This window comes from Enoplosus armatus, chromosome 10 (assembly GCF_043641665.1).
Source record: "Enoplosus armatus isolate fEnoArm2 chromosome 10, fEnoArm2.hap1, whole genome shotgun sequence".
In the NCBI taxonomy this organism is placed as follows: Eukaryota; Metazoa; Chordata; class Actinopteri; order Centrarchiformes; family Enoplosidae; genus Enoplosus; species Enoplosus armatus.
In genome coordinates this window covers 8,290,967-8,317,239 of record NC_092189.1, presented here as the reverse complement: position 1 = coordinate 8,317,239, position 26,273 = coordinate 8,290,967, and the positions used below count along the sequence as shown (strand labels likewise).

The window sequence follows — 26,273 nt, the reverse complement described above, 5'->3', positions numbered from 1 at the left end:
CCAATCTATTATTACTTTATATTTGGAACTGAGACATTTCTAAAAATAGGATTCATGTAGTGCCGCTACTTGTTAACTTTGACCCACTTAATCAGTGAATATTAAACTTGATGAACAGTACAAAGTACAATTGTGACGTCCATCTCCTTGCCTTTCCTTGTCCGGTCATTCGTCACTTTCTGTCCCTGCACCCATCTCCCTGTCAGCTGTTTGGCACCGCCCTGGTGTTGACCTGTGGTGACGCTGCATAGTTGACTGTATATATGTATAGTTGTGCTGCAGGATCTCAAGTCCTCTAAAGCATACCATGGATTTTCCTGACCATGTTTGAGATTCCACACACTTCACTTGTCGCTAAAGCCTGTGATAGAGATTCTTAAGTGAGAGGAGGGAAACATAGATATTTCCCCAGCAAACAGGGAGACTGATGTATTACTGTTATTGGTTTCGGCTCTAATGTCTAATAGTTGTATTATTAAATGTCTGATGTCTACAGTCTGTGAGGCCGGGGCCACCCTCGTATGACTCATTACTTTTACCTCATGCTCGAGGAATCCAGTGACCCATACACACCACCCCGTAACGGACCTGACCACTGAACGAGACCAAAGGCTGATTCCCAGGAGATTCCCTCACGTTAATATCTGCCAGACCTCTCTGCAGTTGGCTGTGGCCCATGTGGGCTAACATCGCTGTCCAACTCAATATGTGGAGCTTTGAGAAGCGGTGGAGTGAATAGCTGACATTGCATGGTATCAATAAGAATTTAGACATGTCATCAGCTCTGAGCGATTCAGGATGGAGGCAGCAAACAGCTTCTTCCTGTCAATAACTCAATAACTCTCTCTCTCTCTCTCTCTCTCTCTCTCTCTCTCTCTGTCCCTCTCTCTCTCTCTCTCTCTCTCTCTCTCTCTCCCTCAACAGCCACTTACACACACATGCACTCAGTGTCTCTCTTCTCATTCCTTCCATTCCTCATTGATCTGCCGTCCAGGTCCTGGGAGGAGGAAGAGGAGGAGGACAGCGACGACGGGTAAAGTGATCAGGCTATGACATCATTTTTTGGCTACCTCATCCTCTACGCTGGATAATGCGAGTGTGTTTATGTGTATGTGTGCCCCAGTCTTGGAGAGGAGGATAGACTCATACTATAAGTAACAATTTCCTCCCTAGACATGAGGGGTCCCGGGACACTAAAGGGACTAGACTAGTCTAGACTAATGAGTTCCACTATAAATGAAAACATCTCCTCTCAGAGCCCTTTTTCAGTCCAATATAATGTAGCTGTTGTCGCTCATTTAACAGTAAGGTCAGTCTAGAGCTTCTCTGTGTGATTAAGCACTTGGCCAAAATCAGTAATTAGAAACAAATGTTGTGGTTACTGCACAGGTGAGTCACATAAAGCTTGATAATTTCCGGATGATCACGGGAGATGACGTGCAACCTGCACAGTCAGACAGGTAGGCACACCACCTGGTGGACAGAGGGAGGTCTGTATGACACACAGGGGCGCAACAGTCAGTTATGCTCTGTGGTTGCTAGGCAACAAGGTAAATGCCGGAAGGCACGGTTTCAGGTGTTCCTTTCTCTTATCTCTGCTCTTCTTGCTTCACTCACTGGCTGTCACAATCAGCACACCTCACGCAATGCATGCTCATGCTGCCCGTAACCCCGCCCACTTCCTCCAGGAAGAAAGCCTTTTATGGGCATTGACCTAAGCGTACCTGTGAGGCAACCCTTGAGAGTTTGCTCTCTCTTGTTAAATTACATTTCTCAAAGTGTCTTCTTCCTTTTTTATGGCCTGTCACAATCAAGAAAGTTTGTCTTGGGTGGCACATGGCAGTATCAGGCAATAAAGGTTCCCGATATACAACTGAAGGAAAACTGGTAGACATCACATAAGGAGACTCTTAACTCTGATGCAATCTTTTTATTTTATCAGTATCTTTTCTGATCGCTTGCAGTTATTCGAATGACATAATCTGAGATGCTGAGGGGGGAAATTGCTTTTAGTTGGAACTGCTCACAACCTATGGACACTGCTTCATTTTAACGGGTTACAAACCGAGGAGAGTGTACATGTCAGGTGTTTCAAATCAGGTGGTTCTTAAAACGTATTACTTATTACTGTTGGTGGGCTTTCTCAGCTAAGACTGACCTCAGGACACCATGTTCACAATACAGGTTGCCAGCCAGACAGAGGTTACTAATATCTATGTCTGACAGGGACCAGACATCCACCTCATGATCTGGTTGTCTCCCTTTGATCGATACATCACACACAGAGACAGTCACGGACAGACTGACTGACACATAAAATGCTCCTTTATTTCACTCTGAGTCGGCAATACAGTCATCATTAGGTAGGATTGAACGCCTGACATCTAATCTCTGGCCGCACAAGCAGAGGGCACTCACTGGAAAATGTCAGGAAGCACATTGCACATTTTAGTCCAAACAACTTACTTATCATCACTTAAAACTCTGCCTGTTATCTGGCTGCCTGGCCTATGCCACCCACTCTTTTCTCCATTCCTGATACCAGAAAGACAATGTAAAGAGGATTTTCCCGTTGACCAATCAGCCCCCCAGTGGGTCCACATCAAACGTGGCTTTGGAGTCAAACTCACCCACTCACTCCTGGGTGTGGTATGCATGATGGGACTCCTACTGTGTGTGTGTGTATGTGTGTGTCCTCACTTTGTGGGGTAGAAAAGTGGTAACAGAACCATAACAATAACAGACGCACTGGAAAGAGCTCAGAGCCCTCTTAATGATGTCATGGTGTCTGTTTTGTGTGTATGTACGATTGGAATTCAACATAGTCACACACGACAGAGAGGATGTGTCTGGAAAATGTTGATTAATGCTTAATTACTATTAGGAGGAAGCTACATTATTATAGTGATTTAATATTTTGCTAATTTAATGCAAAAACACTTGTTAAGGCACAAGTAAGTTAAAGCAATGCTATCCTGAGGGTCCCAGGAGACCATTTTCAGACTATGGCTCTTTGACTGTAGTCTCTGACATGGCTTTGAATTGGCGCACTGAACAATAAAGCCACACTTTTATGTTTACAGAGCAGGTCTTTTTACATCAGATTTGAGCAGGTTCTGGGTTTAACTCTTTAAAAAGGCAGATAACTCCATAAAGCTGCTTCTTGGAACAGGCCCAAGATGTGTGGAAGTGTGTGTGTTTGTCTGGAAGTGATTTTGTATTAGGTGTGCCAGGAGGTTTATTCAGATTAGTGTGTGTGTTCCTAAGGTGTGTCTGTGTAAGCGTTATCCAGGTTGTGACAATACAGGATCACAGCAATAAACTTAAATAGCTAAACATTGCATTCCATTCACCATTTCAGAGGAAGACGTTTTAGAGAGACAGTTCGTCTCCAAGTCTATTTTCTGTGAACTACTAATAAACATGGGGTCGTTTTCACTGGCTTAGTCCCTACAACAGCCAACTTGTTACTGAGGAGCAATCTAAATATGTGCGCTATCGCTAGTGTTTTGTTGTTACATGCTGTTGCTGTGCAATGATTATTTTCTAACTGATAAACTTGGTATGCACCTTTCTTCTCACGTGTATGACTTGCCGTAATCACACAGGTTCAGTTTCCTTCTCAGTAACACATTGGCTGTTGTAGGGATTTAGCTTTCTAATCAGTAGGACATCACAACATTTGTCTTCTGGTTCAGAGGGCATTCCTAACAATGAAGTGGTTTGGATGTAGGGGTTTGCTTAAAGTGTGCTGGTGAAGTACATTTCCAGTGCTGAAAATGACCCAAATACTGAGACTACACATTTTGCCAGGTGCTGTCAGTGTTACATCCCCTCCAGATGTGAATGAACACACTCTGTTTCTTTCAGATGAAACTGTGTTTTTTCAGTTAGTCACAAGCACACACACTGCCACACAACCACACACATACACATGAAAGTCCCTAACAGCTACTGGTCAGGCCTCTCATTAGTTTTACTGCCATCCACATCAAAGAAAAGGGCACTAATTTTGCCCCTCTGGACTAACAAATTAGGCTCTGGTTTCAGCTAACAGGGTCAGGTTTTGATTAGGAAATCATTAAACTGTTTTACTGTGACTGGGTCTTCTCACGAAAGGTTAGCAGATTTAGACATACCTTAAGGAAGGGGCTTCCTGTGCTGCTCTACTGGTCTGTGGCACCCTCCAGTGGTCACAGTAGTACAATGTGCTGCTACAAATTCACAGTACCCTACAGGGGCCACCTCTTTGTACTGAATATTAATGGCTTGTCTGTCTTACAAAAGTCATGGCGAGTTAAAAAAACATATTTTCAGTAACTGCAATGTCATGTGACCTTGTGACTCCAAATCAATACCAAAACCACTGATTGATAAATTAATATTATAATTTAATGTTCATGTTTGCTGTTGCACACTGTTACAGTAATAGTGACAGTGCCCTCTAAAGGCAAAGACAGAAAGAGCTGAGGGGTACAGCTAAATAAAGTGCTTCTTTGCAAAGCTGGTTTCAAAGCAAAAGCTGGTCAGTATTTGATTCATCATAGTGGAAATATCTCGCAATAACATCCTCTTGGGCACTTTATCTGTTGTTGTAACTGGAAGTCAGAATGTTTAATGGGTTGTTAAAACTAATATTTAGTTTAATAAACCTCACATTGTAGCCTCTTCTGTAATGTACCTTTGTGTAAATTAGGGGAATTGATGTAGTGTGCCAACACCAAAATGAGGAGTCGGGACAGTGTCGCTGAACATGCCCCGTGTGACTCACTCCCTAATTGTATTGTCCATTCTAGCTAGATATCTCATTGCTTTTTAACATTTGATTATGGAAACCACTGACTTTGATTTGATTACATTAAAATTGTTTCCCGAAGACAAGAAGAAGAATGAAGGTCTTGCAAGACTGTATTAGCACAAAGGTTACATGATCGTAAAGTATTTTTTCACCTTACTTATATGATCTGACTGGTAAATAAATGCTGAGATAGTGAATTATGGAAAGAATCCATAGAAAAATAGATAAAGGCATGAAAAGAGAGGGATGCATATGTGAAATATTTTATTGGCATTGTTGTTGCAGACATTGGGTACAAACTCACTCATCCAATATTAGAGAAACACACTAATAAAATAAATATGAGGTTCTTTTAAAACAGTATTTTCAAGTTTTTCGAGATATTTGTTGTTAGTGTACACACATCATTAAATTAGTAAACCTATTGATTTATAGTGCCTGTGCATTACTGGTGAGCTTACAGTATGATGCTCTTACCCTGTATCAAAAATGACAAAATGTATAGATCATTTTAGATTGCAGTAATAATCTTAAGAACACCTCATAAAAAATACTTTTTCTATGGTGTTCTCCAAACTGTCAACTCAAGAAATCATGTCATGTTCTAATAAAGAAGGCTAGCACAGAACAAGCAGCAGCAAATAAACAACAACCAAAGAAATGCTGTCTTCAGTTGCAATGTGAAAACTCAAATAACATTACACGCTAACATTAGACACTCCCTTTATACACTGTGTATTTAAAACCCAACAGGCTCCAGGAAGGCGGCCTCTATCCTCTATTTCAGGACCTTTTACCCCCTGATGGGGGTAAGTTGGGGGGATGTTTGTGGTAATAGTCTGGTGGGGTGGGATTGGGGCTTGCATTCATCCCTGTAGGAACATAATACATACTCTCCAGGTAGCTCTGGTCCAGTTGTGGATGGTTCTGGGGATCTGGCTTGGACCCCTGACCAGAGGGATTCCTGTAGCTGACCCCAGGCCCGCTTGGGTGAATTGTTGCTGCGGCAGAGGCCTCAGGATATCGGGGTGGCTGGGGCTGAGCCTGGGGGTGGGCTGGAGGTGGAGGAGCTGCATAGGGCATGTACTGCTGAGCAGGGGCGTACATGTTGGGGTTGTGGAGAGATGGGTATGGGGCGGCTGAAGGAGGATACAAGCCTGAATGTGACATTGCTTGCTGTGGGATGAGCACTTCCACATATTGGCCAGTCTCTGGGTCAAACAACATTTTCCTCAGTGGCTGTACAGGCACCTCGATATAAAAATACTTCCCTGTCTCAGGATCCAGGAGCACTCTGCGAGGTGTCTGTCCATAACTACTGTCTGAGTACAAACTGGAGCTGTCACCCCCATATTCAGAGCCATAGGAAGGCCCTAAGCTTTGAGGGCCACACAGGTACTGGGGATCAATAGGAGGAAGGCCAGGAGAGTGACTGTGACTAGGATCGCTGTAAGGAGCCCCAGCCATGCCTGGTGGCTGTTGCTGGGGTGATCTGTGGACAGGGGGTCGTCGAGGATCAATATGCTGAGGTGGCTGCAACGGGCGGTCAGCAGGGCAGGCCTGCATGAGCGAGGGGTGGGGAGGGCAGGGAGGAGGCTGGTGGAGAGGCTGGTACATGGCCGGTGGCTGGCTTGGACCAAGGGGACTTGATTTGGGAGAACCAGGCTGGTAGCTCATCGGCTGAGGGTCAGGTCTGCACTGGTTGGAACGAAAAGGGGGCTGAGCCAGTGGGTAAGGTAATGCCTGTCCTGGAGAGTGTGGAGGGGCAGGGGGTGTGAGGTTATGGGGGCTGCGGTGATATTGAGGAGGGGTGAGACCAGGGTGGGATGGGCAGCCAGCTGTGCAGGAGCAGGGAGGGGGGCGGGAGGAGGGTTGATAGCGATTTGACCTCCTGTGGGTCAGATCTGGGAGCATGAGGGGACTGAAGCTCTCTCTTTCATCGTAGCTTGGAGGGTCATCTGAGGCATAAAAACGCAGGTCATCTGTTCTTTGGGAGCGCTCGCTGGAGCATGGCTGGTGTGTGTATCCTGGCACTTGTGTTGTGGAAACAGCAGCGGGTGGTTTTGCATTGTTTGAAGTTACCGGCATAGCATGTTCACGAGGGTATGCCATCCTGGGATACTGTGGTTGGCTGTCTGGATCAATAACAGCTGACTGGCTTGGCTGGTTGGCTCCAGCTGAGGCAGGTCCAGGGACTTGGTTTGCTTTTGGGTCAGAAACTGGACCTGGAGCTGAGGTTAAACCAGGGCCAGTGGCTGATGTTGGAGCTGTAGCTAAGGTTGTTGGTCTTTGTGTGTAACTAGAGATCTGAGGCGAGGCCCCTGGTTTTTGCTGCTGACCCCTGTCATTAGATGCCTCTGTCTCTGATGGAGCTGTTGACTGGTTTGAGAGATTGGAGATGGTGGTTGCTGTTGTTTTGCATGGTGGAGGTTTGAGACTGGATACTGCAGACACAGCTAGTTTTCTTGTATAATTTGATGTAGATGTGGACTCGCTGGAGATCTTTCTATAGATTGTTGGTGAGGACACAACAATTGTTTGAGGCCTCTCCTCACCTTGTGGTTTTACAGTTGATGTTGATGCTGATGGTCTCTGTGCTTCATTTGGTATTGCTCCCATATCTGCAGGTTTAAATTTGCAGCTTGGTTTTGGAGGCACAGCTGGCTTTTGAGAATTTTTAGCTATAGATTTAACTTCAATGGTTTGAGGCCTGTTGTTTCCTGTAGAGTTTGTGGGCATCTCTTGTTTCTGTGTTTCTTTAGACAGTGACTTAACCTCAATTGGCTGTGGTCTGAATCTCCTTATTGCAGGGGACCTTGGGGGGAAAGATGGATCTATTCTTTTCACTGCCTCAAAATCTCCTACTTCCCTCTGTTTGGTGGGAGGTGGTGTTTGCTCCAGTGTATTCCTTAGTGGAGAAGCACTTTTTTGCTTTGCTGTGTCTTTTATAGTAGGCTTAATGCTAACTCCCTCATCTTCACTGGTATTTGTAAGGGTGTCTGTGTTGTCAGACACTGCTGAGGGGCCAGACATGGGGGATGAAGAGGAGAATGTCCTCTCTCTTTGACACTCCATCTGACCTCCATCTGAAGGAATGGTGGTCTGAAGGGGAATTTCCAGGCAGTTCACATGCTTACGGAGAACCCCTTTACCTACAGCTGTATTCTGGTTGTCACCTACCACTGCTCCAATGTCAGCTTGGTAGCCTTTCTCCTTTAATAACATGGAAACTGAGTGGCCACTGCTACCAGTGGTACTGCCAAGAGTAGTGAGCCCAGGTGAAGGTGAGGCAGCTGGGGCTTGGAGCGGGGTGGGAATCTCTTCCTGGACTGGAGATGCACATGTCTTGGTCTTGCTGGATCCATCCCTTATTAACACTACAGCAGTGGACACCTCTCTTTCCTTACTGGGCAATTTGGGGAGGCTTCCGAGCATGTGCGGTTGACTGTCTGTTCTAACCACCGCATGTTTCTCCTCATTGTCTGGCACTTTATGCATTTCTGTCTTAGTCTCATGTGTTTCTACTGCCATGTTTAGATCATATTGACATGGCTTGGCAATTGCTGTGTCTCCTATTGTGTAATTCTGTGTGTTTGCATTTGAGGACTCTGTGACAAGCTTTGGATTTGGTTTTTCTCCTGGGTTCTCTGGGTCTTTCTTGCTACATGATATTTTATTTTTGTCTTCTTTCCAGCAAACAGCCTTGTATTCTATTTGCATTGGCTGTGGACGAGACAGAGGACTTCCTTTGTTTTGAAGAAGTGGAGATAAGTTTAGCAGCTTTGAGTCTTTTACCTCGTCTTTCTGTTCCTCTTTCTTCTCAGCCCTGAACTCTTCTTCCCTTTCTTCCCTCCTCTCCTCCCTCCTTACTTCTTGCCTTACCTCCCTCTCCTCCTTTGCTTGGACCTCTTCCCTCTGCTCCTTTTTTATTTCTTCCCCCCTTTCCTCAATATATTTTTCCATCCTTTCTTCAGTCACATTTGATGGCATTACAGCACTAGTTGCCTTGAAGGACAGATTATATGTATTTTTTACAAGACGCCTCACATCTCTAACTTTGTGAATGGGGACCTTAACTTGATTGTTCCCATTTCCGTCTTCCTCTGTTTTCTCATCTGCACTGGTCTCTACCCTTTCCTCCTTTTCTCTGAAAGACATATCTGGTGAAGAAGCTTCCACTTTGTTTTCTGCCTCTGGTGTCAGACAGACATTTAGTGAGGCTTTCTTTTTCTCCACGGCTTTGATAGTAATCTCCTGTGCTTTTGAAGTATAAGCACCCTTGTCACCCTGTTGCAGTTGTTTATGGTCCTCTGTGTTTTCACATTCCTGGTCTCTATTTGTCGTCCTGGCCTGCATGTTGCTGGCTCCAATGGCAGAAGGAGCTCCTGTGTTCCCAGCAGTGGAATTTGCAGAGTCACCACCCTCCCTTCCGTCCCATGCTTTACTGTCATCTGCTCGTTGTACTCCAGTTCTTAGCTGGTTACTATCAAATGGCATTTTCAATTCTGATCTCATTTCAGATCTTAATGAAGATGCATGCCTGCTTTGAGAATCAGCCTCTTCACTCTCAGTCTGTGAAAAGTTAACACTTCTGCTGCTGCTGGATGAACTTGGCCTGTTACTCACTCCAAAGCTTTTAGGTGGTTTGGCTTCATCCTTTGTGCTTGGTTCTCCTCTCACAGGAAGACCCTCAGACGAAAGACTATAATCTGACTGAAGACTGGAACTCAGATTATATGCGTCAGATTTTGGGGACTCTTTAAGTGTTGCTACTGCACTTTCTGTTGGTGGGCTGTTTTCCTCAAAAGTGGGGCTCACTTCTTCTAGTGCCTGCTCATCAGGTTGTTTATCAACACTTTGCATCTTCTTGGACAACACACTCTTGATGAGACAAGTTGCCATCTTGGTTTTAGAGCATGTTTCATCCAGAGAAGCAGATTTCTGGAGTCTGGATTTTCTTTCATTTTGTTGATTGGGCTCAGGGCTGCGCTCAGAAGAATAGCATTCTTGAATTTCTGCTGGTGTACTGTGTTGTCTCACGAATGTCTCTCTGGAGTGGCTCTCTAGAGACAGGCTTTCCACCATCACTGGTACCCCGGGACTACTGTTTTCACTGCTCTCATCCTGCTTTCCTTCACCACTATTCCTTCTCTTCAGCTGGATCTGTCTCTTTGGCACTCCTCTTCTCACTTTCCTGGAGTCCTCTCTTTCCACAGCCACATCTACGCACTCAAAGCTTCCCATCTCATAGCGCCTTGATGGATCCAGGCCATCTGAGTAATATGCAGATGGTTGCTGGAAGGAGAGTTCATCATTGTCCAGCTTTGGAGCAGAACCCCGGAAGTCAGCATAGGCCAGCCAGGCAGCATTGAGCCCAGATGGGCTCTCCTGGGTAGATGGTTGAGAAATGTTGGTAGATGAACGGTGACTGGAGTTGTACATATCAAGGTAATCTGCTTCAGGGCTTGACAGGCTGCGGAAAGCCAAGTCTGTAAACCACTTTACCTCATTGTCTGCCTCATCAAGCTCACTTCCCATGCTGGAGCTAGAACTCCGGCAGGGCCTGTTTGCGGCCACGCGTCCAGGAGCAATATTCTTGTTCTGAGGTGCGGGAGGTTGAAGCCGTCTGCTAGGACCACCACCCCTGGTGTCTTGTTGGGAAGCAAGTCTAAGCAGACTCTGTTGTTGCTGTAGCTGTCTGGTGGAAAGCAAGCTCTCTGAATAGGAATGCACTGTTGGCAGTCCCTGACGGGTCTCTCTGCTTGTGGGAGCTGTTCTGCGACTCACAGGCCCTTTTCTATTCCTGGCACTGAATGACAGCTCAGCCTGTTCCCCTCTGTAACTGGCGTCCCCCTGCCACCCCTTCCCTTTTTCAGGAACCCGCTCCTCCCTCTTTCTCTCTCTCTCCATCTCCCTATCCCTTTGCCTCTCCCTACCTACCTCTCTATCCTCCTCCAGCTGCATTTCCTTCTCCATCTCCAATTGCATTCCTAGCCTGACCCAGTGGGCCTGGCTATTATTGTCAACAGGGGCAACATTGGGGCTTTCCCTATTTGTCACCACTTTCTTTAAATTACCACTCTGTGAGGATGCTACAACCTGAGAGGGGCTACGGCTTCTGTTCTGCCACTGTCTGTATGGTTTCTCAGGGGCTATGATGTGGACAGGTGTAAACCTTGTGAGTGGCGGAGAGGGAGTCCGTCTTCTGTTTACATGTTGGGCCATGTCCTCTCTGAACCTCTCTCTGTTTTCACGTCTAACACTGGTTGACAGCTGTCTTCTCGTGTTCTCAGGTGTACAGCCTGAATTTAATGAGCTGCTGCTTTCAGAAGTTAGGGAATATGTTGTGAAGTGAGGCTGTAGGTTGCCCAGTCTCTGCACAGGCGAGTTGGATGGAGTACTGTGGACAAGTGAAATGTTTGGACTCCTGTCCTTAGAGATCAGATGATTGGGGGAAGGAGACTTTATTTCAATGGGGGGATTATTATAAGAGTCTTCTTTCTGAAAAAAGGTGGGGCCAATGGCTTGGTTTTCCTCTGAGAAGGAGGTTGAACTCGAGTTATCCTTATGGTTTGCTTCCTTTGGTGTTGCTTCTCTCTCTGTGCTTTGTTGTTTCAGTGAACTATCTACCTTTTCCACACCTAAGAAAGGTGAAGTAGATAAAGATAAAGAATGAACTTCAATCACTGGTGATCTGCTTTTGATTTCTGCTACAGCTGTTTTGTTTCCCTTGTCTAATTCAAGTGAGGCTGACACACTCTCTTTTTCCAAATGTGTGGAGTACTGTGTTTCTGTAATATCAACTGAGAAGGAATCCCCCTCGACCTCAGGCGTATTTCTTAGAGGAGAAGTAGGCTGTGTATACTGAGAGTTGTACTCTGTGGAGAGGTTTGCTGGTGAATGTTGATGATACCTCTGCTCAGGAGATGGGGCAACAGGTGATGGATCTTTAGTTCTGTGCTGCAGTGAGGGACTTTTATATTTGTCAGATGAAGGGGTTTGATATCTTAGCTCAGGTGAGGGAGTGTATTGCTTTGGCTGAGGTGAAGGTGTTTGGTACTTAGGTTGATGCGACAGAGTTATTTCGGGCTGCAGGACAGAACTTGTGAAGCTTGATGATGGGGAGTCTTGCGATGTATCAGTGGAGTCTGCTATACTGCTTTCTATGGGGTCTCTGCTTGGGGTAGGGCTCCTTGCTTCAGGGGAGGCACGTGTTCTATCAGGCTCAGGGGTGGAGAGACGAGAGAGCTCAGGAAATGGGGGACTGTCCCTGTCCTCAGGCTGAACAACAGAGTACGAAATCCCTGTGATATGAGGGGATGAAGTGAGGCTTCTTGATGAGGCAGAGTGAGGCTCTAGGAGAGGAGAGGCCGATGTCTCCACCTCAGAAGACCGCTCTCTCCTACTGACCTCAGGTGAGGATGCTGTAATCCTGATTTCAGGTGAGGGAGCAGTGTAAATGTGCTCTATGGAAGAGCAGTTGCTCGTAACTCCAGGTGATGGAGATAAACTATAACTTAGTGCAGGTGAAGACACCTGGCTCCTGATTTCGGAAGGTGTTGAAATGTGTCTTATTTTATATGAGGGGCCAGGAGAGGGAGTTCTTGTCCCAGTATTAGTGGGAGAAGCAGCACTTAGCAGGCCAGATGAGGGTACTGTGTGTCTTAATTCAGGTGAGACTCTACTGTCCAAAAGCTCAGGAGATGTTGCTATTGAAATGACAGGTGAGGGAGGTGTGTATCGTGGGGCAGGTGTAGACTTAGCACTTACAGATTCAGCTGATAACCTTGTATCTTGGCTCTCAGGAGTAGTTGTGGTGTCTCTTCCTGCAGTGGAAAGATCTGAAATCAGCTCAGGGGTGTGGGTAGAATCTTCTATATCAGGTGTGGAGCCTCTGCTGAAGAGATCAGGCAGGGAGACCCTCCTTCTTAGTTCAGGAAAAGGAGATGATGCTGGGGTATGAGGGGAGTAGGGCCTGTTCTTCAGCTCAGGGGAGACCAGTGTTTCTCTTGACTGGGATGATAACTCTGTGCTACTGGATGAAGGTAAAGGAGATGAAAGGATGGCTCTAGATTCAAATCCTGATTCTGCAAAATCTAGAGAAAAATCTTTGGATGTGGGCTCAGGTGAGGGACTGCTGTGTTGATTTAAGTAGCTGCTCCTTGGCTCAGGTGAGATTTGTGTTACCCTGAAGTCAGGTAAAGATTGGGCGTTCACTGATTCAGAGGAGGATGAGCTGACACAGTTTCTATGCTCAGGGGAGAGACTTGGATTTAAAGACTGAAGTGCGGGGCTGTTGTGTCTATCTCTGAAAGTAGGAGTGATTCTCCTTGGTTCAGCGTCTGAATGAGCTTGTCTAGGATTAGATGGTGATGGTGAACATCTTGTTTCAACTGAAGAAGAAGATAAGAATGACGTTCTTTCCTCTGGACTGAGGGTATAGGGGCTGTTATGTCCAGAAGAGGGGGTGCTCTCAACAGTGTTGAGGACTTCAGGTGATGGGCTAGCTGTACTAAGCTGAGGTACTGGTGATTTTCCTTTTGGTTCTAAATTTGTGCTACTGTCCACAGAAACTTCTGGATGCCCTGAGCTCAGTCCCTCGCCCTCCTGCTGCCTCTTCTCTGAAGACTCGCTCTGCAACAGGGGGCTGTAAAGCCTTTCTCTTGAATCTTCAAAGCCCTCCTCTCCTTCACTGGAGCCCGGTGCAGTGTGGTAAGACCCAGAGGAGTCGTTCAGATCATCCACTAGGGGTGATGCAGCAGTTGTTCCGTCCACCTCCCTCTGGGAAGGGACAAAAGCCCCTACAGCAGTGCTCCTTGAGAGGGAGGGCGACTCACAGTCGTCTCCAAAAATGTCACACAGGCAGGTAGTCTCTGAAATGGCACTGCGCTGACTAGGGACGTTGATGATGTCAAAGATTTCAACGTGGTTGGGTGTGCCGTCACGGCACAGGGAAAAGGTGCGGGGCGCACTGTGCAGGAAGGAGTAGCTGTCCCCTTGGAGAGTCCAGCTGTCCATTGCTCGTCCACAAGCTCCAAATTGTCACTGTGGCCAGTCCAGTCTGCTCCTCTAGTCTGCTGTGGGCTCTGTTCCTGGACTAGAAATAAGATATGGTCACCTGGAGGGTGTGTAACTCATTCATTTATATCCCCAGCAACACTGATGAATATCATTGAGAGGCAAAAGCGTATTAATAGCAAATATTGAGGCTTAAGCATTGTTCATTGTTTCTGTTTTGTTAGCTTGCCAACAGCTAATTCAGCATTTAACCCTCACACAGGTTCTGAGAATACCTACAGTACAGAGATACTAAGCCTCCAAATGGGGATCAGAACATAAATATAAATATTCCTTAAAAAGCAGTAGTAAGCACCTTGAAATCAACACAAGAGAATATAAAAACATTCACATTAAGTTTAAATATTTAGTTGATACCAGGAATTCAAAAAGCTCGCAAGATTTAAACAAGACATGTAACTTTCTTTGGAATTACAAAGACTGAGATTTAATTATCTTACATATATGCAAAGTGACAATATTTATAGTAACTCTGCCCAATACATACCTTTTATCTAAGCTCTCCACATTTCCTTGGTGTAGGACTGACTAGAGAAAGAGAGCCGCCTCCCCATTCACATAGAGCAAGACAGAATGATCGGTACTGTACCTTTGGCAAATGATGAGGCTTTCCCAATGGCATCGAGTTCCTCTGTGTTGCAATATCTGCCCCTCATCCAGCGAACTGTCTCTCAAAATCCACAGCTGAATCCAGGACTGAGCAGCTCCGTACAGCTCAGTCTGGCAGGGCCACACTGGCTAGACAACTTCAGAATGTAAAAGGGACTGCCATGTATCAGACTTGAATAGAAAGAGCAAAGAGGGGCAGACCCATTACATCCTCTAATGCCCCCATCTCTATTTCTGCCCCTCCCTTCTGCGCTGGCCTTAGGGAAATTGCTTACTGAGTCTAACCTGGATCTTTTTTCTTCTCCAGGCTGGAGTTTGGTTGGACATTGGCTATCTGTGTGAGCTGGGCTAGGGTGCAGCGCTGGGGGTGGGTGGGTTTATAGTTAGCAGCAGGTGCTGATCCGGCCAGGATGGATGAGTGCGCCTGGAATCTGACACTTACAGCCAGCTCAGTCACAGGGCTCCTCTATATATAGACCCATACTATCAGGGCCAGATAGCCATAGCTTTAGCTGTTTGCCTGGGCACGCTGGTGGGGGAAGAAAGGGGAAATACAGAACTCGAAGAACAGCACACACATTGTCCACTTAACCACTACATATGTGGTTATACTTAACATTGAGAGTGTAGTTAATACGTGCTTGTATGTATGTGTGTGTATGTATGTATGTATGTATGTGTTTGAGTGTGTGTGAATGATACGTTGTAGCTGGGGTGACACAGGTCAAAGTTTAACACAGACCACCCAACTTTGACAGCTCACATGCAGAACTGCGGTGTGCTGCACGGTAGCTAGCAACACTTGCATAACGAGAAGGTGCTCTCACACGTTTTAAGTCACGTTTTTCCTTTTAACCACTACAGCCACATTTAAGCCTACCTGTCATGCAAATGTTTGATGAAAACTGTCAAATTATGTAATTCTAATGTACATATTGTTGCAACAACAGCAGCACCCTCTGAGCCACATTGAGGTTGTCTGGGCATATTTGATGGCATTGAGTTTGGATAAGCCCTCTGTCCCTAACCTAATACCTCATGAGATTACCATTAATTCTCAGTCATTAAAACACTCAGGACAAGCAAATGGAAAATCTTTGATTGAATGTTGCATAAGGCTGTGAGCGTATATTATATCTGTCGTATCAATGGGTTGAGAGATCGCTTTCAACACTGGACAGTCAACAATCTATTATATATATATGGCATCATTCATATGTAATGCACACATTTTTAAAATGGGAACTTGACCTTGGTGGAGTCTGCAATATGCAATATGGGTCTAATCACAGAGCTATACGACAGCTATATATATACTTTTTACACCATTAATACTGTATAAACTCATTTGTGTTTATAGACTTGTGTTTATAGACTCTAGACCCCCTTTGCAAGATATCCTGTAAGTGATTTCATATTTCACTAGAAGCTCTAATGGCATGACAAACATGAACCTTCATGCCTCTGAACTCTTAACAGGTACTAAGGAGAAGATGGATGATATGATTAGAACTTGTACAGTAAACTGGCATACACTATTTCATGGCGTATTATAAATAAACACAGATATTACTTGAAAAAACGCAGAGTGAAAGTGTAAAACCTGGTCTTTCAGAACAACAGAGTTTTAAATGGTTGGAAAGGACAACATGCACGCATGTGTGAATGCGTATGTTATAATATAATGTGAACTTAAGTGTGCAGAAGTGCTGATAAATTTGAACCTCTGTGATTATGGCAGCACAGTAGACTGGAGGAGGACTCAGTGGGAAAGAATGATGAGCACCTCAGCAATGGCAAGCTTTAGTCTACATCACTGATAGATTAGTCACACAGCCTGTTCAAGTCCACAGACCTCACCCACCCTCACCGTCAGCAATGCAACACACCAATAAGCCATGTTTAAACAATACGCTGCGTGGGCATCTATAAGTGGAAAAATGTATAATAACCTTCTAAATCAAGAAGCTTAGCAGGGAGACTGATTTTCAGTGTCCACATGTTGCGCAAATGTCAAATGCTGTCTGGCACAGTACTTTCTTCTGTGTGAAGCTAAATAAACATTACTACTTTTCTGCTTGCACTGCATCTGTGGGATATAATGCAAGTGTCTAGTCTAGTGATGGGTTATAAGTGCTAGTATTAATGGCGAACAGTATAATAATAATATAAAAACAAGATCACATTTCAAATCTATCTTTTTTGAACTGACCTAGTTGCTCTTTTAGGATGTGATTAACTTTGCATGGCCTAGATCTATACAAGTCACATTTCTATTGTGAGCTATGTTTTTATGTTTTAGCTATCAGTGAAGGACAATTTTGAGATACTTGTGCTGAATATTTCTATTTTATGCTACTTTATATTTTTACTCCACTACATTTCAGAGGGAAATATTATACCTTTTACTCCACCATATAGATCTGACTGCTCTACTTGGATCTACTAGTTACTTGGCAGACTTAAAATACAAAACATGTGATTGGCTTAAAAAATATGATACAATGCTACAGATGAAACTACCAGTGTATACAAAATAGTTGACCAGCTACAACAACAAAATGGTGTTTACGTGGTGATGCAACAGTATCTGTGCCACCCTTTAAAGGATGAGTTGTGACAGCTTCAAAACGCCCGTGTGCAAGAGAGAAATCTGATTCAAGGAAAAATCATATGGTACACGAATAACTGTTAGTCTTTGACGTCGCAGAGAACACGACTTTTATTGTGAAATGTCCAGTTAACGCAGAATGCGACACAGGAAGATCCGCATTACGACTGCTGGTGAAGTGTTGCCATAACAGGCAAGTGGCTAACGCTAATGTTTGCTAACTAATTAGCAGGATAGGTGAGTGGTGTTTATTTAATCATATCGTAAAATCCAGTTAAACGGCGACAAATGTTTTAAGTGTTGGAATGATACAAAATAATGAAGACAAGCGGGTTGTCATTCTGTCCTGAAATTATTTGGGCCTTGTCAGTCAGCAGCTGGCTAACATCAACTAGCTAAGTAGCTGCTAACGTTAGCAATGGCGAGCTTTTGTAGCTAGCCTGACACTGTGATACCGTTTGTTTATGTTAGCTGTGCGACAGCTTCATTTTCTAAATTACCGCATCGAATCGAAATACATGGTTTGTGGCACTTCATACTTATTGTTGTGAGGAATAAAAACACAAAACGTGGCATTTAAATATGAAAATAGAAATGTAGCTTGCGTTTATGGTGGTTAGCTCTATTACGGTAATTGCTAAGTGGACATTTTCTGTATTCAGCTTATAAACGGTGAGTAACAGCAAAGCTATACTTATCAACGATTTGATGTTTTCCTACCAAGGACGTAATAGTATCTGAATGCAGACCATCTGCTGAAACAGAGTCACTGCTCAACATTTTCTTTCGTTACCTGATGATTAAATTATACATTTGTGTGGTTGAGACGCTAGTGGCGACTAACGTTAGTAAACACCAGGCCGCAGAGTACACTGTGTGCCTGCGTTTCATGTTGTTAAGGCCTTGCTAGTTGTTAGCAGTGTCACATCAGGCCAAACTTTTAATCAGGGCAGTCCTGGCTTTGCTTTTTCTTCTCTTGATTAAAAATAATGGATGTTTATGCTTTGTCACAGGTCTTTTAAGACCTCAGCGCTTGGGCTGTCTCGTTCAGGAGGCAGCTGTGTGACAGCCATGGGGTTGTCAATATGATATCAGTATGATAGATATGATGTGTGATGTCACTGGTATGTAACATTAAAATAATGGAAGGGATCCTGTATCTTCTTAATAGGTCCACAATCCAGATTTTTAGGAGTTTCTTTTGTGTTCAGTCCGCTGCAGTAAACTACAGAGTTCACTGAAAAGAGAAAACAAAAACATTCATTTCTTGAGCCTGACCAATGCATCAGCAGGGCTAATATTTCACTATGGGCTGACTGATATCAAGGAATTGCACTTCTGAAATGCTGAAGATATGTTTTTTGAGGTAGTTTAGAAACAGTGTTTCCTTTTCATAGCATTAATAAGTTTATTTTTCAGCATTAAAGGGTCACACTTATTGCACATCTTGGTCACAATTCTTTACAAACAAAAAATTATTTGATGTGCTTTTATGTATGTTAAAAAAAGGCTGGAATGATTAGTCTATCAACCCGAAATTGATCTCCAACTATTTTAAAAACAGATTTTTTTTTTATACCTAATTCTAGCTGAGGATCTGCTGCTTCTCTGTGTCTTATGTGCTTATAAACTGAATATCTTTGGGTTTTGAGCTGTTGGTCAAACAAAACAAACAATAGGAAGCCATCGGAAATTGTAATCGACATATTTCACCCTTCTCTGACATTTTCAGTGAAACAATTCGTTTAGAAAACAATTGGCAGATTGATCTACAAGCCGTTATATTGTTATCAAACTCTCAAATATCGGTATTGACCTCAGAAATCCTGTATTAATCAAGCTATATTAATAGTTCACTGACTTGCCTCGTATTTTTCTTTTTGTTTTTTTTCCCTTCAATATAGGTGTTGTTGTTGTGTGTGTGAGTGTTCCAGTCTGAACCATGGAACAGTGTGCATGTGTTGAGCGGGAGCTGGAGAAAGTGCTCCATCGCTTTGTTATGTACGGCCACCAGTCTGAGGAGAGGCTAGACGAGCTCCTGCGCAGTGTCTGTGAGATACGAGGACAGCTAGTTGCTTTTGGTAAGAAAAACTGATACACATAAGATGACTATATGTCGATGAAAATATAATATTTGCAAATTAATTGAATTCAATCTGATTTTTATAGTATTTCTGATTTCTTTGTCCCATCAGAAATGAATGTTGTTTGTTATGCTTCATCATTGCTGTATCAACTCATCAGGCACATGTTATTGTAAGCATGCACAGTGATGACTTTTCCCTTTTCTCTCTTGCAGGAGTACAAGATGCAGACCTATCAGTCCTATCTCAGACTATGGCACAGTGTTGTAAGAATATCAAAGAAACAGTTCAGATGCTAGCCTCCAGACATAAGGACATCCATGGCAGTGTGTCAAAAGTGGGCAAAGCCATTGACAGGGTAAAGACAGGCAGCATCTCTCTTTAACATTTAACAGTTGGCATACATATACTTAACCTCTGATATGTTTCCCTGCAGAATTTTGATGCAGAGATCAGTGCTGTGGTGGCAGAGACAGTGTGGGACACCCCAGAGAGACAGAAATACCTGAGTGAGACCATTGTGGAGCACTTGTACAGACAAGGAATGCTCAGTGTAGCAGAGGATCTCTGTCAGGTAGCTGTGAAGCCTTCAAACTAATGTTTTTGGTGTAAACATTTAAGATGATTCCTTTCTGAAAAGAAGTAGTGCAAATGAATTTAACCAGCATTATGGCTCTTCAAATCTACTGTAATTCTTGTTTTTTGTCAGGATGATTAATGAAAGAATTTTCTAATAATTCAAAATGCCCTTGTCTGTTTTTAGGAGTCTGGTGTAGTTATAGATATGAGCATGAAGCAGCCTTTCCTGGAGCTGAACAGAATCCTTGAAGCTCTGAGGATGCAGGACCTTAGGCCGGCACTAGAGTATGTTTTCTTTTCTTTTTTTTCTTTTTTTTACTGTTATCTGTCTCTAGACAGTCGTCATCTTTCTGAAGAGAGTAATCTGGCTTGATAGAGATAGACATTTTAGCTTAGTTAAAATGCACTACAAGAAGTACAGAAACCTTTATCAAGACAACGTCGCATGGGAAAAAAAAGTCAGACAAGCAAAAGTGTTTTCATAGTTGCAAAATTGCTTAAAAAAACTCCCTCTAGTGCGTTGACTGCTATATTATATTTAAGTGTTGACATAGTCAACTGTACTTATTCATGTCTGTGCTTTCTCAGGTGGGCTGTGACGAATCGGCAGCGCCTTTTGGATCTGAACAGCAGTCTAGAATTCAAGTTGCACCGTTTGTACTTCATCAGCCTGCTCAGTGGGGGAATCGGCAACCAAATGGAGGCCCTGCAGTATGCCAGGCACTTCCAGCCCTTCGCCTCTCAGCACCAGAGAGGTAGACAGTATACAGTGGCATCATTGTGACGTTCCTGACATGATGCTTAACTTGTAACTTGAAAATGTTCTAAACGCAAATACGTGATTATTATGAGGCCTACCTCACAATGCTCATGTTTGTCTTTGTTGTTTTTCACACCTGTACTTTTTTATCCCTGCAGATATTCAGATCCTGATGGGCAGTCTGGTGTACCTGCGTCATGGCATTGAGAACTCTCCGTACCGCAGTCTGCTGGAGACAAATCAGTGGGCTGAGATCTGTAACATCTTCACCAGGGATGCCTGCGCTTTACTGGGCCTCTCTGTAGAGTCTCCACTCAGTGTTAGGTTAGAAAACCATCAACAACACACTAGACCTCCTCTCTGGTTTCCTGTTAAAATCTTTACATTTATACGAAAGTTGAAACAATTTAATTAGTAGATTTTTTTTTTCAGTTCAAGATGAAGTATAAATGTTGCCATTGCACTGTCATCACCATGTTGTCTTATTTAAGTCACTGCTGCCATATCTGTTTCTCTGCAGTTTTGCATCAGGCTGTATGGCCTTGCCTGTGCTGATGAACATCAAGCAGGTGATCGAGCAGAGACAGTGCAGCGGAGTCTGGACGCACAAAGATGAGCTGCCTGTGAGTCCCTTTTGAATTTCCAAAGGGCATCTAGCACTCCTTTTCTTTCCTTTTCACCATTCAGTTGATTCACATCATGTCTGTTCATGTAGATTGAAATCGACCTCGGCAAGAAGTGCTGGTACCACTCTGTGTTCGCCTGCCCGATCCTCAGGCAGCAGACCTCAGAGAGCAATCCTCCCATGAAGCTCATCTGTGGCCACGTCATCTCCAGAGATGCCCTCAACAAACTGACTAATGCTGGGAAGTAAGTTTGCAATACAGCCCAATTGACTGATATGTGCATGGTAGGATAACTGTTAAAAATCTTGTGTTGTATTATCTTGGATCACAACTACGCAAATAATATACCAGATGTAAATTACACAAGCAGCTGCCAAAGTGTCATTGTAATGAAGAGCTATATTGTTAGGAAATCACACCTAGAAGATGGATAGCTAGAGATGGACGGATGATACACAGTTTAAAAACATGAGCCCACAGTGGCACTCGGACTGAACTACACCAAAAAGACATTTATGTTTCAGGTCACCAAAAATGTGTTATTACGTTTTGCACAACTGCATTAAATAGCACTTCTGAACAAAAGTGTACAGATTTAATAATGACACACAGGCTTCTTGGACTTTTATTGCACACAGGTGTGTGGTGCTTCGGCCCCAGTCTTGAAGGGCTGCTATGAGTTTTACAAGCCACTAGATGTCACTGTGTTTGCTGAGTTAGAAGCCCCGATGCTTCGAATCTTTTTCACCACAAATAGAAAGAAAGCCCCAAAGCTTCGTAATGCTTAATTGGCCATCCGAAAACCATCACTACGGAGAGCAAACATGGACGTGGTGAAACGATTACTGGTGGTTTCTTGCTTTTCAAAATAGTTCCTGCTGCCAACTGAATTGTCACATAGCGATAACACAACTTTAGCTAAAAAAGCAAGCATGTTTTAAGCCTGTAGTACTGTGATGAAATTAATGGAAATAAATGGCTTTCTATAAATTAAAAAATCGATCCACACACACTGTAACAGCCTGTTTCTGCTCTCCTCACCCCCCATCCCTGTCTCATCCTCAGGTTGAAATGTCCGTACTGCCCCATGGAGCAGAATCCGTCACATGCCAAGCAGATCTACTTTTGATACCGCACACTGTCCTCACGAGTAAGGATGAAGTTCCCTGGAGCTTTTTGCATTTCCAGGACCATTTGCTCCGGCCCTTTTCCTCTGTCCCTGGCCTCCTGGCCTGTTATTGTAAGCATTAAGGTTTTATCCCAGTGCTCCTCTGGACAGCCTTGGCCATCCCGTAACCCACCTTGGACCCTCCAACTTTGCGTAGTATACAGAGTCCAGCGGGGATGGTCCAACTACAACCTGTAGTAGAGTGAGGAGTCTGTCAGTAACGAGAACATCCTCATGAAGAAGCACCTCTGAAAAAGGATCATTCATTGAAACTCATTTGCAAATGCCTGCAGAGTTATAGGCTTATCTTTTTAAAGTATGTAATACTTGATAGTGTTTGTTTTCTTGGCTTTATCGACTGTTTGAGTTGGATGACTGCTTCTTTTTTTCTTCTTCCTTTTTTTGTGACAGAAGCAGTTGAATGATTATGGATGGGTGAGTGTGGGTAAATGGTATAGAATAGGCAGTTTCTGAGTTCAGGATGGTAATAAACTTCTATTGTACATGAGAAAACCACAGAGAAATGAGCTGTGTTGAAGGTTTATTATTTGCTGGTGAAGGGAACTGTGGAGGTCTAGAATTGAGCTCTTGATTGTGACCCATTACTCCTCCATGATGTAATAAAGGCCTCACGTAGCTTGAAAGTCACTGTTGGCTGATGTGTCCGTTTTGATCAGTAGAACAATTAACTCATCAATGGTGGAACAGCTTTTTTTTTTTTTTTTTTGTGACTGACTGCACCAGCAAGATTTTCCTCATTGTAGAAGCCATTTGTCTTGTTCTATGTATGTATATAACAAACAATGACAAAAAGGAAACAAAAAATATATACTACTGTGAAATGTGCTTTGTTTCTATTTTTCATTGCAACCGCTACGACAGCTCATGTAAAATAGTAAATTAAACTGAACAGCAAAATGCATATTTAACACTACTGCGTGACTTTCGAAACTAACGACTTGACTTGGTTCACATCATGGTTGTGCCATCGCCTCACTCTGCCCCCCATGTTGTGTATCTTAAGCTTGCACGCCATGTGATTTGGAGATGTAAAGTGGTGTGATGGTAGCCGTATGGTCTGACTTGCAGTGGCTGTAGGCTTGTGATTCAGCTTTACTCGTCGTGGGTGGGGAAGTCCTCTGAACATTGTGGCTGTTGTTTAATATATACTTAGGAAAAAAGTAAAAAAAATGCCTCCACTGCATACGTTTTGCTTTTTATTTGAGATTGAGTCAGAATACAAACTTTAAAATCCATACATTTCCTCAGGGCTCATTGCAACGGTTCATACCACACTTTGCAGTTAGTATTAAAGGTGTACATTTATATAAGGAGTCTTGAACACAGATTACGCATATTTCACTATAGAGGCTGATAGTTTGGGTGTTGTTGGAGTTTGTATATATTATTCAACCGGTGACGTGTGAGCATACACTTGGGGAAAGTGTGTCACATGTTTAGATGATCAATACTAATAGTGCCACTTCCTGGTGCCCTCTTGAAAATGGTGATGTCACCTCACACTCTGGTGAGGCTAATTTGTTCAGCAAGCACCGCACCAGCATAGCTCACACTGACAATGCAACATTACACTCAGTCAGAGTATAAGATGAACATTTTTTTTTTATCTTGGTTTCATTTGGAATGGGTTAAAGCACATGTTTTGTGTGGACTTTCACTGAGTTTCCAGTTTTTTTTTTCTTTCCTTGGTTGACAATCATTCATTGCTTCTTTGAGTGTTCCTTCAGATAGACTGCTAGCGCTCCGTACTTTCTGTCATATTAATTTTGTTGAATGTTTGCATTTCCTGCTTTTGTGTGTGCAACTTTTATTGTAAATATTTATCCTCTAACATGTTTCATATACTTGCATCTGAAATTAAAATAAAAATTTATACTCCAAGTCAGTTTTGGAGGTGTGTACTGGCATTTGGTGGTGGACCGCTCCTACCGTAACTCACTGACCTTTTTCCTTTATGGTTTAATAGCTGCTCAGCCCTACTTTGATCACCACTTGGTGGTGCTGTTGCTGTGTTATCCATACTCTAATTAGTCTTGAAGTCTATTAGATGTCAAGCTAGAGGTTTTAATTTGTATGAGTTTCACAACGAGGGACATATTATACACTAATGTTTAAAAAATCATGATAATTCATCAGATAAACAGCACTGATGGTATTCAGCGCAGCAACCCTCCTACAGAGTGATAACGTGTGAGGTAAGAATCTTTTCTCATCCCACTTCACTGAACCACTCTTGAGCTGTGCAGTTATATTAAGCCCCAGTTTATATAATGTTTTAAATGCCAAGGTAAGGGCTTTGTGAGTCAGCCACAGCTCATAACTATTTAGATTACGACCCTGCACAAAAAAAACCCTGCGTTATGTACTTGCATGTGCTGTCTCTCACTGTTCACACTAGTTTTTATACAGTGTATGCTCTCGCTGCAAACCCAGATACATAACACGTGGATTTAAAAAAAAAAAACTCAAGTGTTAAGCCTCGTTCCCTGCCAAGATATCCTTGGCACTCTGTTCTAGTTTGTACTTTTGACAGGTTTCCATAGGAGTGCTTATTTTCTTGAGCAAACAGGGATCCTCCTCTGTTTCCATCTCAGCTGACCTTCCACCTCTTCGCCGTCTGCACTGCAGGAGATGGTATGCGAGGACTGGCTCGGGTAGGGCAGGGAGGGCCTTAGGGAGAGGCTGAGATAAGGATTGAAGGCTAAACCTCTAAAAGCCACATTAGTCCCAAAAGCCTCCACCGCTCTGTTCATTCTGTCATAAAGCTCCTGTCCTTGGGTTTTATTGGCACGCTCAGCGGCGGAGTATTTAAGCCCCTTCAGAGCAGGCAGCCGTCTGAGCCCTCGGGTGAATGCCATCAGTTACACCTCTAACATTTTGACAAGTGATTTCTGGTGAGTTTAATTCAGAAAACAGACAGAAAATCCTATTATAAAGCCTTGATTTACACCAGAAAATGCCATTGGGGCATGCACCATCTGACTTTTACACCACTTCATAAATGTTTATTATGAATCCAAAACAAACATATATATTTATACTGTACAGTCTTAATTCCAGTAAATAGACAAGAGTCACAGTATGTTGAAAGGTCGACTGAGAGCTGGCTTTTGAATGTTCATATATTAATTATAAACAATACAAGAGAACAACTTCACCTTCACGTCATGCATTTGATGGTATTGGCTGGGTATGTGCAACTAATTGCACCAATAAGCAGGGCAGTCATGTTCAGCATCCTAATCTATTGATCGCTTTCATTGCAATCAAAAGAAGTGGAAATACGCCCATTTAAGACAACAGTGTGCTTGGAATACAATGACAGAAGGCCAATCAAATCAAAATTACAATATGTACAAAATATATAGATCTCACCTGCTGGAAATGAGAAGAAAGTCCAACATTTCCAGGTTCTTAAATAAGGTACAGCGTTTTTTTGATGGCAAAGAAATAGCCTTAGTACCTTGGCACCAGTTAGCTTTAATCCTCGATACTTAACCCAGAGGTGCAGCTTTGCTCCCAGAGCTCAGGTGAACCCTGAATCCACAGACTGAACATGTGCTGAGATGTTACCGGGCCGCATGAAATCCCTTTGAATCCTTTGGTTACTGTCGAGACTATACAGCAGTCCAAAACAAAAAGTAACTACCAAATGAACACAAAATAGTAACAATCATGATATCAATTTGTTCATTTACAGGTTATTTATCATTGGAGCTTGGCTGTATTTCTTTAGAATTGACACTGAGGCACAGACAGTGTTTCTGTGCAGCTACCCTCAGTATTAAGTAGTAGCAGTTTCCCAGAGGAGGTTATTGGTCCAGTCTTTGCAGGATAAGGGCATTAAACAACAAGAGTGCATGGGCAGAGAATGGCAAACGGACAGGAACCTAAGGAAGCCCATTTTCGCTAGGAAAAGAAAATGAAAAAATGAAACTG

The 26,273-nt window shown here is 43.4% G+C and overlaps 2 protein-coding genes across 2 annotated transcripts; one reads left to right on the top strand and one right to left on the bottom strand.

The window, feature by feature from the left end:
- Positions 1-5,581: 5,581 nt before the first annotated feature.
- LOC139291866 (serine/arginine repetitive matrix protein 2) lies at positions 5,582-13,816 on the bottom strand. The gene has a single exon (XM_070913986.1). It carries the CDS (start codon positions 13,814-13,816, stop codon positions 5,582-5,584), a length of 8,235 nt encoding a protein of 2,744 aa, XP_070770087.1.
- A 3,467-nt stretch (positions 13,817-17,283) lies between these two features.
- rmnd5b (required for meiotic nuclear division 5 homolog B) lies at positions 17,284-24,241 on the top strand. The gene is made up of 10 exons (XM_070913162.1): positions 17,284-17,333; positions 19,001-19,177; positions 19,396-19,538; positions 19,617-19,754; positions 19,944-20,044; positions 20,348-20,514; positions 20,678-20,843; positions 21,040-21,142; positions 21,235-21,389; positions 22,211-24,241. Exons 2-10 carry the CDS (start codon positions 19,039-19,041, stop codon positions 22,272-22,274), a joined length of 1,176 nt encoding a protein of 391 aa, XP_070769263.1. The 5' UTR covers positions 17,284-17,333; positions 19,001-19,038; the 3' UTR covers positions 22,275-24,241.
- Positions 24,242-26,273: the final 2,032 nt, after the last annotated feature.